General features: G+C 36.2%; 1 protein-coding gene across 4 annotated transcripts in view; it reads right to left on the reverse strand.

Moving 5' to 3' along the window:
• The window catches only part of INTU (inturned planar cell polarity protein), a 93,791-nt gene that overhangs the window by 19,036 nt on the left and 60,128 nt on the right, over positions 1-14,627 (reverse strand). For 3 of the 4 annotated variants that reach the window (XM_086346777.1, XM_086346775.1, XM_086346776.1), the window contains exons 8-11: positions 13,734-13,923; positions 9,528-9,581; positions 2,092-2,154; positions 1,055-1,276 (exon numbers count right to left, since the gene is read on the reverse strand). In XM_086346777.1, the coding sequence (XP_086202903.1) occupies positions 1,055-1,276; positions 2,092-2,154; positions 9,528-9,581; positions 13,734-13,923 (529 nt within the window). Of the gene's footprint in view, positions 1-1,054; positions 1,277-2,091; positions 2,155-9,527; positions 9,582-13,623; positions 13,924-14,627 lie in introns of those variants that run through there. The other variant, XR_015144295.1, reaches the window with a different exon arrangement.

The following is a 14,627-nucleotide window of genomic DNA, read 5'->3' on the forward strand; positions in this document are numbered from 1 at the left end:
ACATTCATACATGACCACTGGAAAAACCATAGCCTTGACTAGAAGGACCTTTGTTGGCAAAGTAATGTCTATGCTAATACATGTTTAGCTACATGAAAATATATGTATGTAACAGGCATGCATAAATTTATGAATACTAAACAGTGCTAAAGAACTGATGCTTTCAAATTGTGGTGCTGGAGAAGACTCTTGAGAGCCCTTTCGACAGCAAGGAGACAGTAAACCAGTCTAATCCTAAAGGAAATTAACCCTGAGCATTCATTGGAAGGACTGATGCTGAAGCTCCAATACTTCAGCCACCTGATGCAAACAGCCAACTCATTCGAAAATACCTTGATGCTAGGAAGGTTTGAGGACAGGAAGAGAAGGGCACGACAGACGATGAGATGGTTGGATGGCATTACTAACTCAATAGACAAGAGTTTGAGCAAACTCCAGGAGATACTGAAGGACAGGGAAGCCTGGCATGCTGCAGCTATGGGGTGGCAAAGAGTCAGACATGACTTAGCGACTGAACAACAAACAGATATGGGCATGTGGCATAATTATGTGATGGTTATTAAAAACTCCTCCCTCCTCTTCTTAGTTATCCTCAAGGCTACTTGATGACCCTTGAAAACAAATCTCACACTGCCTTATCCTGATACACCATCAGCTGCCACTTCTGGCACATGGACTCCCCTAAGGTAGCCTTCAAAGAGCCTTCATCCGTGGTATCCTTTCATTTTCAATCACATATTTATCATTTCTGATTCTATATCCTTTTCATGTCTTTCTATTTCCCAAAACAAACTAGAAGATAAAACCTCTGGTTTTAAAGAAATGGGAACAAAAAAATCTTAAGAACCTGCTAAAATCTTATCTTGGGGTTCATTACCATTTCTTTATGAGTATTAAATGGATATAAAATAAAAGAAATAAAGGAGAGTAACTTTTTTGAATACTAGTATTTGACATGCTTATAATTTTAAATGATCATTTTTGTATATTTATTTAGACAATCAGTAAATGGCAAAAACAAACAAACCCAAGAAAGAAACGAAGGTAAACTTACCAAGCCAACGATTAGCAAAAAATATCTCCCTTCGGGTTCCTGAAAGACTTCAGTGTTTGAGTCTGCAGAAGGCTGGAGGTGATGTCGAGGAAATACTTCCCTCCATATTACCAACTGACCAATTCTCTGTTTTGCTGCCAAAGGCAGTAGGCAATAGTGGCGACAGTATACAGCAATATCAATAAGATCATCCTTAGGCAAATGACTGCATATCAAATACCCCTTAAATTGAACCACAGAAAATAGAAGTTGATTAGTGACATAGAGCAATAATCCTATAATATATTTTTTAGAGTTTTACAGGTATTTCTTCAGTTGGTTTAAAATATTCCAGTTTTAAGTGGAATAAAGAAATAACAAAAATGTTTTCTTTCAACTATTCATCAAGTATGTATAATAACTTAGGTCTGTAATAGACTTTAGCATAAAGCAGGATCACCTCTAAGTAGCATTAGTCTGAGAATTTGGCAAAATTACAAAGAACTGAATTCTGAAGGTGAAAAGCAGAGAAGTATGAGTTGAGGTGGGGCGAGACTTTTCACACTTACAGTTCTGTATTGTCTGATTCTCTTTCAATATGTTTAATTCTGTGCTTAAAAATATACAAAATTAAAATACTTAAATTCATTTGATGAATTGAAACTTTGAATTAAATTGAAACTTAACTTGCTTTACATGGAAGTTAACTACCTCATTTTAGAAAATTTATCAATAAGATACAGTTACTTTTCGAAGATAAGGGAAAATTCTACACAACTGCAAAAGGAAATAAAGTATTGCTCTTTTCTCATATACACTTGATTCTTTTGAGTACTGTTTCTTTCTTACAAATTTGTAAATGCTTTAAAATGAAATGAAACTGAAATATTTAATGTATTTATAAATATTAGGTATAAGTCTTGTTTTAAGATCCAGATTTTATTGTACCTACATTCAGAGGAAAAGAGATAAATGCATTTTTCATGTCTGTAAGAGTTTGAGAAAATTTAGGTTTGTTCACAGAACAGTACAACATTTAAAAGTCAAGCTTAACTTACCTTGTAAAATAGAGAAGACCCCAAAATTGTATATAGCCGTCTCATGTCATAGTAATCCTCAGACTGGGGGAAAAACCACAGTGGATTTATATATGTATATATATTTTTTATGATTTAAAAAATATCCTAGTTAAGCTACAACAGTTATAATGGACATTACATCCCTTAGTAACTGAAGTTTCTCCTTTTTGGTATTTATTTATTTATTATGGAAGCACAGTTGATTTACAGTTTCAGATGTACAGTAAGGTGGTTCAGTTACACATACACACATACATTCTTTTTCAGATTCTTTTCCTTTATAGGTTATTACAAGATAATGAATACAGTTTGCTGAACATAGGTCCTTGTATTGAGGCATAAGGTGCCTATGTATTTATTTTTGACTGAAAACAACCTTATTTTTGATTCTTATAAAATACTGTTGAATAGAGACACCTAAGAGTAGAACATAATGTTTGTTACCCTAAGAGGGATTGAAAGGGATCATCTAAAATATTTGATATTACCATATACTATTTTTGAAAGTACAAACTGGTACAACATATTTGGGGTTTAATAGTATGTAAAAAAAATTAAATACACATACCCTTTGAGTAATTCCTCTTTTATAAATCTACAGAAATACTTGAACAAGACAATCAAGGTTTTTGTATAAAAAGTTTAGAATTTCTAATAAAAAAATAGCACCCCCAATGGTATGTGTATGTATGTGTGTATATATAGGCATGCATGTGTGCTAAGTCGCTCAGTGCATCTACTCTGTGCGATCCATAGACTGTAGCCCACCAGGTTCCTCTGTCCATGCAGTTCTCCAAGCAATAATACTGGAGTGGGTAGCCATTCCCTTCTCCCAGGGATCTTTCCAACCCAGGGACTGAACCCAGGTCTCCTGCATTGCAGGCAGATTCTTTAGCATCTGAACCACTGGAGAAGCCCATATATATATGTAATATGTGTATGGCATGCCCTCCTCCAGGGGATCTTCCCAACCCAGGGATTGAACCCACATCTCTTAGGTCTCCTGCACTGGAAGGCGGGTTCTTTACCACTAGCACCACCTGGTTATATACATATGTATTGGCTTGTACAGGGGTATGTATGGGCTTCCCCAGTGGCTCAGACGGTAAAAAAATCTGCCTGCAATGCAAGAGGCCCAGGTTCAATTCCTGGATCAGGAAGATCTCCTGGAGAAGGGAATGGCAACCCACTGCAGTATTCTTGCCTGGAGAATTCCATGGACAGAAGAGCCTGGCATGGGGTCGCAAAGAGTCGGACACAACTAAGCAACTAACACTTTCACTTTCATGTATGTGTACAGAAAAGAGTCTGGAAGAATACATTCCAAACTGTTGGAGCAGTTACAACTGGGGATGGAACTGGTGGAGAGGGATGAGGAAGGAGGATATGTGTTTTTAGTAATCATGCTTGCATTTTTTTTTAACCCAATATGCATGCATTACTTTTATAATTAAAAAACAACACAACAAAACCTAAGGAAAACTGGAAATAACCTAAATATCCCTCAACTGGGGAATGGACTACTGTATGCAGTAAAAAGAACTGAACTACTGATACAGACAATGAATGAATCTCAAATAAATTATGCTACGTGAAAGAAGTCAAACTCATCCTTGTTCATTTGTTTTGACTGCTTTTATGTCAAAGATATTTCCTGTGATGCTTTACTGTCCTCACACTTAAGAATGAGGTGTTAATAAATTTATTGGAAGCTTTTTGAGGGTATGGAAGCTCTTTGGCTTCACTGTAGTTAAACTTTTAGAAAGAATTTTAATTAAAAAATTTTACATGGTGAAATATACATAACAAAATTTACTGTCTTAATAACTGTTAAATGTACAGCTCAATAGCATTATGCACAATTCACACTGTTCGCAACCAAATCAGAACTTTTTCCTCTTGCAAAACTGAAACTTAGTATCTATAAAACAACAACTCTCCATCGCCCTTCCTTCCCCCAGCCCCTGACACTCACTCTTCTACTTTGTTTTTATGAATATGACTACTTTAGGCATCTCCTACATTCTTGCCTGGGAAATCCCATGGACAGAGGAGTGTGATGGGGTACGATCCATGGAGTCACAAAGAGCTGGACACGACTGAGTGAGTAAACAACAACAATGGGGGAAATCGTGCACTATTTTATCCTGTTGTGATGGGCTTGTTCGCCTTTGTGATGTGCTTGTGTTGTGGTGTCCTCTGGGTTCATCCCTGTTGAGGCATATGTCAAAATTTACTTCCTTTGGGGGGCTAAGTCATGTTTCACAGTATGTATTATCCATAATTTCTGTCTGTTCGTTCATCTGTTGGTGAATGCGGGTTGCTTTCTCTTTTTGGCTGTTGTGAATGATGCTACTGTGAACGTGGGTTTGCAAGTGTCTCTTAATTTTTTTGAGTATATCAACTGCTCAGTCATGTGGTAGTTCTGTTTTTTATTTTTTTTCGGAGACCACCATGCTGTGTTTTATAACATTTGCACTGCTTTGCATTCCCACCAACAGTGCACAGGGCTTCCAATTTTTCTACATTCTTGCCAACAATTGGTATTTTGGGGGTTTTGTTTGTTTCTGTAGTTGTTGTCTTGGACCCTGCTTTTTCCACAGAAAATGATCTTGAATATTTTTTCATGTCAGTAGACAGTTTTCTAAACATTATTTCAATGGCAATATTATTGAACAGATTCCCTTATGTAGTATTTTGTTTCCAGTAATTTTTCAGGGTATAAATAAGGCTGTGGAGAATATTCTTAGAAAGAAAATCTTTGTGTACATCCCTGATATTTTCCTTAGTTGAAAAGTTCCTGGAGGTTGAATTCCTATACCAGAGGATATATATTTTTTAATGTATATTGCCAGATTGTTCTCCTGAGAGGTTGCATCAATTTATATTCCTACTAGCAGTATGACAGTATCATCTACACTGAACATTTCAGACAGAATTACTTCCATGCAAGATCATAAATACAAGGTTACCAAGAATATCCATCAACTGATAACAATGGGTAGCTCTGAGAACAGGGCTGGTTTTGATGTATGAGGGTCAAGCAAAATGCTAGCTTTATGTTTGCTGTTTGCATTTCCCCATAAGAATGTACTCATGGAATATTTGTGAAACTGAGTATTTAAACTTCCTAACTAAAAAAAGTCAGATGCAAATTATTTACCATATGATTCAACTTATGTGACATTCCAGAAAAGGCAAAAACCACGTGCACAGTAAACACATCAGTGGTTACAGGGACTGGGGGTAGGGAAAGGGACTGGCTATAAAAGAGCACAAAAAATTTATTTAATATAAATTATACCTTAATAATAATCTTAAAACACTAAAGAACACAGAATTAAAATATAACATTAAATCTTTAATGTCACAAAAAGTTTAGAATAGATCCCTCTTTTTTTTTAATTAATATAAAACTGTGAATTATTCTGCCAGTTCTGACAAATGTGTACAGATGTGTAAGTGCCACCGACATCAAGATATAGAACAGTTACATCAAAACTGTTGCCAATTTTTTTTGCTGAGTATTATTCCATTGCATATATATATATATATATATATATATATATATATATCATACTTTGTTGATGGACATTGATTCTTTGAATGGTCTCTATTAAAAATTAAGCTGCTATGAACATTTGTTTACAGGTCTTTGTATTGACATAGAGTTCATTTCTCTTGGGAAGTTAGATAGCAATGAGTCGAGTTGAGTTCAGTTGCTCAGTCGTGTCTGACTCTTTGCAACGCCATGGACTGTAGCACGCCAGGCCTCCCGGTCCATCACCAACTCCCGGAGTGTACTCAAACTCATGTCCATTGAGTCGGTGATGCCATCCAACCATCTCATCCTCTGTCATCCCCTTCTCCCACCTTCAGTCTTTCCCAGCATCAGGGTCTTTTCCAAAGAGTCAGTACTTTGCATCAGGTGGCCAAAGTATTGGAGTTTCAGCTTCAGCATCAGTCCTTCCAATGAATAGTCAGGATTGATTTCCTATAGGATGGACTGGTAGGATCTCTTTGCTGTCCAAGGGACTCTCAAGAGTCTTCTCCAACATCACAGTTCAAAAGCATCAATTCTTTGGCACTCAGCTTTCTTTATGGTCCAACTCTCACATCTGTACATGACTACTGGAAAAAACCATAGCTTTGACTAGACAGACCTTCGCTGGCAAAGTAACGTCTCTGCTTTTTCATAAGCTGTCTAGGTTGGTCATAACTTTTCTTTCAAGGAGCAAGTGTCTTTTAATTTCATGGCTTCAGTCACCATCTATAGTGATTTTGGAGCCCAAAAAAATAAAGTCTGTCACTGTTTCCATTGTTTCCCCATCTATTTGCCATGAAGTGATGGGACCGGATGCCATGATCTTAGTTTTCTGAATGTTAAGGTTTAAGCCAACTTTTTCACTCTCCTCTTGCACTTTATCAAGAGGCTCTTTAGTTCTTCGCTTTCTGCCATAAGTGTGGTGTCATCTGCATATCTGAGATTATTGATATTTCTCCTGGCAATCTTGATTCCAGCTTGTGCTTCATGTAGCCCTGCATTTTGCATGATGTACTCTGCATATAAGTTAAATAATCAGGGTGACAGTATACAGTCTTGAGGTACTCCTTTCCTGATTTGGAACTAGTCTGTTGTTCCATGTCCAGTTCTAACTGTTGATTCTTGACCTGCATACAGATTTCTCAGGAGGTAGATAAGGTGGTCTGGTATTCCTATCTCTTTAAGAATTTCGCACAGTTTGTTATGATCCACACAGTCAAAGGCTTTGGTGTAGTCAATAAAGCAGAAATAGATGTTTTTCTGGAACTCTCTTGGTTTTCTGATGATCCATTGGATGTTGGCAATTTGATCTCTGGTTCCTCTGCCTTTTCTAAATACAGCTTGAACATCTGGAAGTTCACGGTTCATGTACTGTTGAAGCCTGGCTTGGAGAATTTTGAGCATTACTTTGCTAGCGTGTGAGATGAGTGCAATTGTGCAGTAGTTTGAGCATTCTTTGGCATTGCCTTTCTTAGGGATTGGAATGAAGACTGACCTTTTCCAGTCCTGTGGCCACTGCTGAGTTTTCCAAATTTGCTGGCATATTGAGTGCAGCACTTTCACAGCATCATCTTTCAGGATTTGAAATAGCTCAACTGGAATTCTATCACCTTGACTAGCTTAGTTCATAGTGATGCTTCCTAAGGCCCACTTGACTTTGCATTCCAGGATGTCTGGCTCTAGGTGAGTGATCACACCATTGTGATTATCTGGGTCATGAAGATCTTTTTTGTATAGCTCTTCTGTGTATTCTTGCCACCTCTTCTTAATATCTTCTGCTTCTGTTAGGTCCCTACCATTTCTGCCCTTCACTGTGTGCCCATCTTTGCATGAAATGTTTCCTTGGTATCTCTAATTTTCTTGAAGAGATTTATTGTTTTCCTCTACTTCTTGCACTGATCACTTAGGAAGGCTTTCTTATCTCTCCCTGCTGTTCTTTGGAACTCTGCATTCAAATGGATATATCTTTTCTCCTTTGCCTTTTGCTTCTCTTCTTTTCACAGCTATTTGTAAGACATCCTCAGACAACCATTTTGCCTTTTTGCATTTCTTTTTCTTGGGGATGGTCTTGATCACTGCCTCCTATACAATGTCATGAGCCTCCGTCCATAGTTCTTAGGCACTCTATCAGATCTAATAATCCCTGGAATCTATTTGTCACTTCCACTGTGTAATCGTAAGGGGTTTGATTTATGTCATACCTGAATGGTCTAGTGGTTTTCCCTACCTTCTTCAATAAGTCTAAATTTGGCAATAAGGAGTTCATGATCTGAGCTACAGTTAGCTCCTGGTCTTGTTTTTGCTAACTCTATAGAGCTTCTCCATCTTTGGCTGCAAAGAATATAATCAGTCTGATTTTGGTATTGACCATCTAGTGATGTCCATAGTACAGATGTTTAGCTTATTAAGAAACTTCCAAACTGTTTTCCAAACAATTATATCATTTTACATTATCAATTTATCAACTTTTTTCTTTTGTGTATTGTGTCTTGATGTTGTAGACAAGGAATCCCAACAGATCTTTTTCTAACCAGTTAGTTCCACTGTTCATTAAAATGATGTTCTATGAACACACATGTTAGAGTTTTAATTAAACTTACAAATCTAGGTTCTGAAAACCTACATATTTTAATACTTTGGATCTAAACTGCTCCTAATGATTAGTATCCAGTTAATTTTTTTTTCCCCATTGGTGAAAAAACGTACATCCTACGAACAGTTCTCCTTGCTTAAATTTCCACTCTTTTTACAAACAAAATACCCTTCCATTTGCTCTGGATCTTAGCTAAGACTAAGCCACCTTTCAAGTGAACCACCTCTCCCCACTTTCAACAGCAATCTGCTAAAGAATGACCCAGCCTCACTGCTTCTACTTCCTAATGTCCCATTTACTTTTAAAAAAAAGTTCATTACTGAAAACATTAGCATATACTAATAGAACAGAATAATAGAATAATATATTAGAATAGAATAATAGAATAGAATAGAATAATATATTAGCTCCTAGGTACCCATCAACACCCAGCTTCAACAAAGACCAGTACGTGGCTAACATTGTTTCATCTCTCTCCTTCCTCCCTCTCCCTGATGAATTATTTCTAAATCAATTCCAGATGTTGTATCATTTCATCTGTAACTACTTTAGAATGTATCTCTAAAACAGAAGAACTTTAAAAAAAAAACATACCCAGAATATCATTACCACATCTAAGGAATTATTCCCACCTAATATCCAGTTATCTGTGTTTATGTGTTCTTGATTGACTCATACACATTTTAAAATATTTTGTTTGTCTGAATCAGAATCCAAGTAAGATCCATATACTGACATTGGTTGATTTTCTTGACTCACTTGTAACTGATAGGTTCTCTTTCAATCCAATGCAGTTATTATCTTTATAGATGTTCAAGTGGGAGCTTCTTCAAGTTGTCTCCTAATTACTTGAACCTTAAATTAAACCTAGTAATTTTTGAAAGCTTCCTAGATGTCTGATATAACAAGATGTTGCCAAGCTTATCTTGTACATTTTCAGCCCTAAATCTGGATTCAGCCATTTCTCATAGCAATCTTGGTTGCCTTAAGTGAAAAATATTATTTATACACAATGGCCTGGGTGCTAGTGATGCTCTAGTGGACAGAGCTAGGAAATATATTTCACTAGACAGAGCTAGGAAATATGTATCTATTTTAAATGATTAAAAACCATACTACCGATCACTATAACATATATGGTCTTTCTTTCAAAGCCCAGTTATAAATGATACTGCATATAATGATTATTACATGCCTCCTTGGAAAATACTTAGAATAATGACTGATTTACAAAATAAGAAATAAACAACTTTTCCTAAAATCCACTGCTTCTCTTACCAGTTCTGCAAAGTCTGCGGCCTCCAAGTCACTCAATGCTGTGTCTAATTCCAACTATACGGAAAAAAAAAAAAAACAAAAAAAAACTGTAACACAAACATTTAATTTATATTACTTATTTTTTAGTACTGGCCATATAAAAGTGCTTAATTACTTGTGTGTGCTAAGTTGCTTCAGTTGTATCTGACTCTTTGTGACCCCATGGACTATGGCCACCAGGCTCCTCTGTCCATGGGATTCTCCAGGCAAGAATAATGGAGTGGGTTGTCATTTCGTCCTCCAATAATTACTTGAAGAAGTAAATAAATATCTCTCTCTCCTTTGTGTTATTTAAGGAATGTCCCAAAATGGAACATCTTGCTTTTAAGCTTTGCAATTACAAAAATAAAATCAGTGTATTTTACATATAGGCATTTTTCACTTACATCTTAATTATTGCAAAATGGGCTTCACTCTGTATTCAATACAAACTAATTTATGAAGTTACAAAGCTGCTTTACAGTTTTGTCAGAAAAAATTTTAACCTATAAAAATCTTAAGAGTAAAATAAATCAATCTTGATATAGCCAATCTATTATGAATTGTCTATTTTTCTATTTTCTATATATTTCTCAACAGTTGGATCTCGGAAAATATCAACATTCTTCCCTGTCTCTTGCCTTTAAACTCTTTTGTATAAAAAGACTGTTAATCTTTATTCATGGATTAAATCATGAAAGCAAGTGTTCCCCTGGAACCTGGCACAGTTTAACCACCCTACAGAGTTATTAGAAAAATCTCTTACTTAGGATTTAGCTTCTGTTCCTATGGAATTTGCCTGAACTCTTTCATGTATTTGTCCTTCCCTAAAGCATTCAAAAATTTAAAGCAGAATATATTTAATCTGAGGTTTAATCTGTAATGCATATATATAAACTGAAAACTATTGACAGTTAAAGTTTGTAGCGTGTATGGTATTTGTGGAAAATAATCCTTGTTTTTTATTTTTTTAAAGGCCAAGGGCACTCTCTGCAGGACCGTTTCACAAACTGTGTCTTACTGAGATGACAGAAGCTTTGGAAACATTAGTCATGCCTCTCAATGCTTTTCACACAGTGTGACTTATTACTCATTTGTGACCTACATTTTTCTGCATCTAGCAAATACTTCATGTTCTCCTTTTTGTGGGTATAGTTTCTGTTGTGAAAAACTACAGGACAAAAAGAAAATTACCTACTTAAGATTTCTGATCACAGAAATGTTAAACAGGTTGCTATTCCTGCTACTGAACTCTACAGTCTAAAACACAAGGTGACTGTAACTGTTTCTTCATACTGCTTAAGAGAAAAAGTAAAATATCTTTTCTCTTAATTACTCCAGTGTATCTTAGGGAAAAAAAATTTTTTTAAAGTCTGACATATAAAATAAGGAAATTCTCAAACACCTGGGAAAGAAAACTGAAGTGCAACCTCACCATATACTAAACTCAGAACAAGTATATTTTTTTCCAACTTAAAAACAATTATTCCCACCTAAAATGTATCAGGTACAAACGACCTCACACACCTATATGTTTTTAACTAGATTTCTCAAGGCACAAAATTTCTTATTGTTTTCCATTGGAATATATATAGTCAGTAAATCCTACAGTTTTTAATCACAGTAAGAAATGTCAAAGGGAAAAGCAAAGCTTTTGAGTTCTTCGAGTCTGCTGATAAAACAAAAACAAAAACGTCAAGGATTACCATGTATTTCAAACTTTACATTCATCAGAGACTTTTAGATCACTTTATCAGAGCGTATCTATCTCTTTCCAAAAATACTATTCTTAATTCTCTTAGCCAGACTACAAAATGTGAAAACGTCTCAGCTATATCCTCATTGTTTCCTGTGTAGAAGTTCCACCTACCCAACTACACTGTGAGCATCCAAAGGACTTTTCTGGATTCCCAGAGCACAGCACACATCTGAGTACTTGGCATAGTAAAGGCTGACCTCCACATAGAAATGTCAGACTCAGAAAGTACAAGTACAACCAAAGCTCTGGTGAGATAAAGCAACAGGTATAATTTGAGTCAAAAGATTACAGAATATACATCAGTTCACACAGTGATTTCTCAGTGTGATATTATCTTAGGCTGGTAAAAATAAAGTATACAGGGTGGGAGGTGGGAGGGACAGTGCAGGGAGGGGACATATGTATGCCTATGCTGATTGATGTTGATGTGTGGCAGAAACCAACACTGTGAAGCAATTATCCTTCAATTAAAAATTAGTATATTTTTAAAAAGTATATAGTCCTTTTAATCAAATATATGCTAAGCTAAGGGGAATAATGTCAATAAAAGAGAAATCTGAATACAGGAAGAAGCCTTCACATGGAATTTATAAGACTGAAGTAGCCTGTATTTTTAAATGTCTTAAACTTCTTAGAAGGAAAATATTTAATCTTAATATATCCAAAGTCTAAATATACTTCCCCTAAAAACATTTAGTCTTATATCTCTACTCTCACAGAAGAGACGATATACTTTGTGGAGAAAACATTTCTTTAAGTGAAGAGAGTCTTAGGGGAGAGAACTTGGGCAAAACTCATGAGATGATAGCGTGTGTGCTTAACTGCTCAGTGGTGTCTGACTCTTTGCAACTCTGTGGACCATAGTCCACCAGGCTCCTCTGTCCATGGAATTTTCCAGGAAAGAAAACTGGAGTGGGTTGCCATTTCCTACTCTAGGAAAGAGACGATGGCACCTCTGACAATGGGTCTCGTGTCTTTCAGAAGAAAAAAGACCCCAGAATGGACATGAGGCAGACTTTGGAACCAGGGTCTTTCTATATTAAATTTAAGGTTATCTAATTAAACTCTGTCTCTTATTGATGGGAGTAGAATTCTATATTTCATACTTTTCAGTATGGAAATGATTTAGGAAAATGATAATCATTGGCCTTGGTTAAAAAAGGCAGCAGGAGGCAGTTGACAGAGGCAAGGACAAAAAAGAATATCAGAAGGTAAAGTTTCCTTTAAACATGCTCTAACCCCTCAACTCCCTCCAGTTATACAATATATAATACTAATTTCACAACTATAATTACAACAATGTGCAAGGCATGACTCTTAAGCATTTTATGTATTATAACTTCTTTATGAAGTTGATACTATTATTGTTCCAATTTTACAGATAAGAAAACTAAGTAAAGAGACTGATATATCAGTTTAAATTATTATTAAACTGTCAAAAGGCATAATTATTTGATCATATATTGTAGAATTCCATGAAGAGCAGAATCTTGAATTGGGCTTTTACTACAACATAGCTTGAGTTTCTTCATGGACAAGGAACTGCTATGGCATGGTGCCTCATTAATACTGTTACAAATGCTGTGGCTAAATATACTGTTGTTGATGAATATGTCTGAAATGAGTCTTCATTCAGTCATTTCAGTCCATAAAGTTATTCTGGATCTAGAAATGACTAAAATCTCATTGATAACCCTCATGAACATTACCTTTGGGTGAGCTATCTATGGGACAAGGCTAAGGGTAATTACAGATGCTCATGTAAACAATGGAGAAGGCAATGGCACACTTCAGTACTCTTGCCTGGAAAACCCCATGGACGGAGAAGCCTGGTAGGCTGCAGTCCATGGGGTCGCTAAGAGTCTGACACGACTGAGCGACTTCACTTTCACTTTTCACTTTCATGCATTGGAGAAGGAAATGGCAACCCACTCCAGTGTTTTTGCCTGGAGAATCCCAGGGACGGGGGAGTCTGGTGGGCTGCCGTCTATGGGGTCGCACAGAGTCGGACACAACTGAAGTGACTTAGAAGCATGTAAATAAAGATTTTGGTATTATTTGTGGAGTTTGTATTTTAGTTAAGAATATTTGTTAGCCAATCATTTCATCCACCTAACTCAATGAGCCTGCATTATAAAATCAAAACCACAGAATTAAAAAGTAAGACACACATATAATTATGATTTCCAAAAAGTATTCCAAGTTTGAACAAAGTCTGAATGTTAAAGTAAAATGAGAGAACTAATTTTTATTTAGAAAGAAAAAGTTCACTGCACTGGACCTCCTACCATATCAACTAGTTGCCCTTTTAACTCTTACCTGCAATCCTGAAAATAACAAAAAGCCTATGGGGGAGAAAAAAAAAAAAGAGAAAATAAAGAATTATAAGGCAACTGGCTCTGATTCTTATTTATGACACCTAAGAGTACCTTAATTTCCTGGGGAAGTGTGAGCCACCGAACTCCAGGGAGATTGTCTAAGAGCACTGCACTGGAAGCATCGTAATGCTGTGTGCTGGGACTGGCACTCGAATGCAGTTTAGTGGGCTGAAGTGCTCTTTGAAAAAACAAGCTGAAAAAATGATCCAAACGAGGAACATTCTCAACCTGGCAAAAGGCACTGAAAAAACAAGAGCTGTAATGTCAGAACAACACAGGGAAATGGTGGTCATCGCTTGTACAAACCTAAAGGGACTGGATCTTGCCCAACTACACAGGTTCTCTTCCTCACTCCTCCCTTCTTAATAAGAATTATAGCCATAATGTTACTGATGGAGTATATAAAGAAAGTCACCCTGTCAATATTTTTTACCCTAAAACTTTATTCTCAAATGCACTGGGCAGAGGGTGCATGGTGCCCTATGGGAAAACCACTGAACCCTATCACTGCTTTTCACTAGGTAGATCTCTCAGGAAAATCATCTAACCTTTCTCTGAACTTTTGTTCCCAACTGTAAAAACAGGGATAATACAATCTAACTCTCATGAAAAGTACCTAGTATACAGCAAGTACTTATTATGCCTATTACTTACTGGTATACAGTAAACACATGATTAGCCTAAGTTATTTCCTCCCCTCTTTGCTAATGAAGGCACAGCTATTTAAAAACTAAAAAACAAAACAAAACAAAAACTTGGTTTCAGTGATGTAAAAGTAGTATAGCATTACCTACAACCATTCAGTGGTATAAACTACTGGATAACACAATAACTGATATATATATATATACCATTAATATATCAGACTAGTATTCACTGATTCATTCAACTAATTACTTGAGTGCCTACTGTGTTTCAGGCACTATTCTCATGCATGGAGGTACA

Source organism: Bos grunniens, chromosome 17 (assembly GCF_055505025.1).
Source record: "Bos grunniens cultivar Pamir isolate PY7600 chromosome 17, Bosgru_T2T1.0, whole genome shotgun sequence".
Taxonomy (NCBI): domain Eukaryota; kingdom Metazoa; phylum Chordata; class Mammalia; order Artiodactyla; family Bovidae; genus Bos; species Bos grunniens.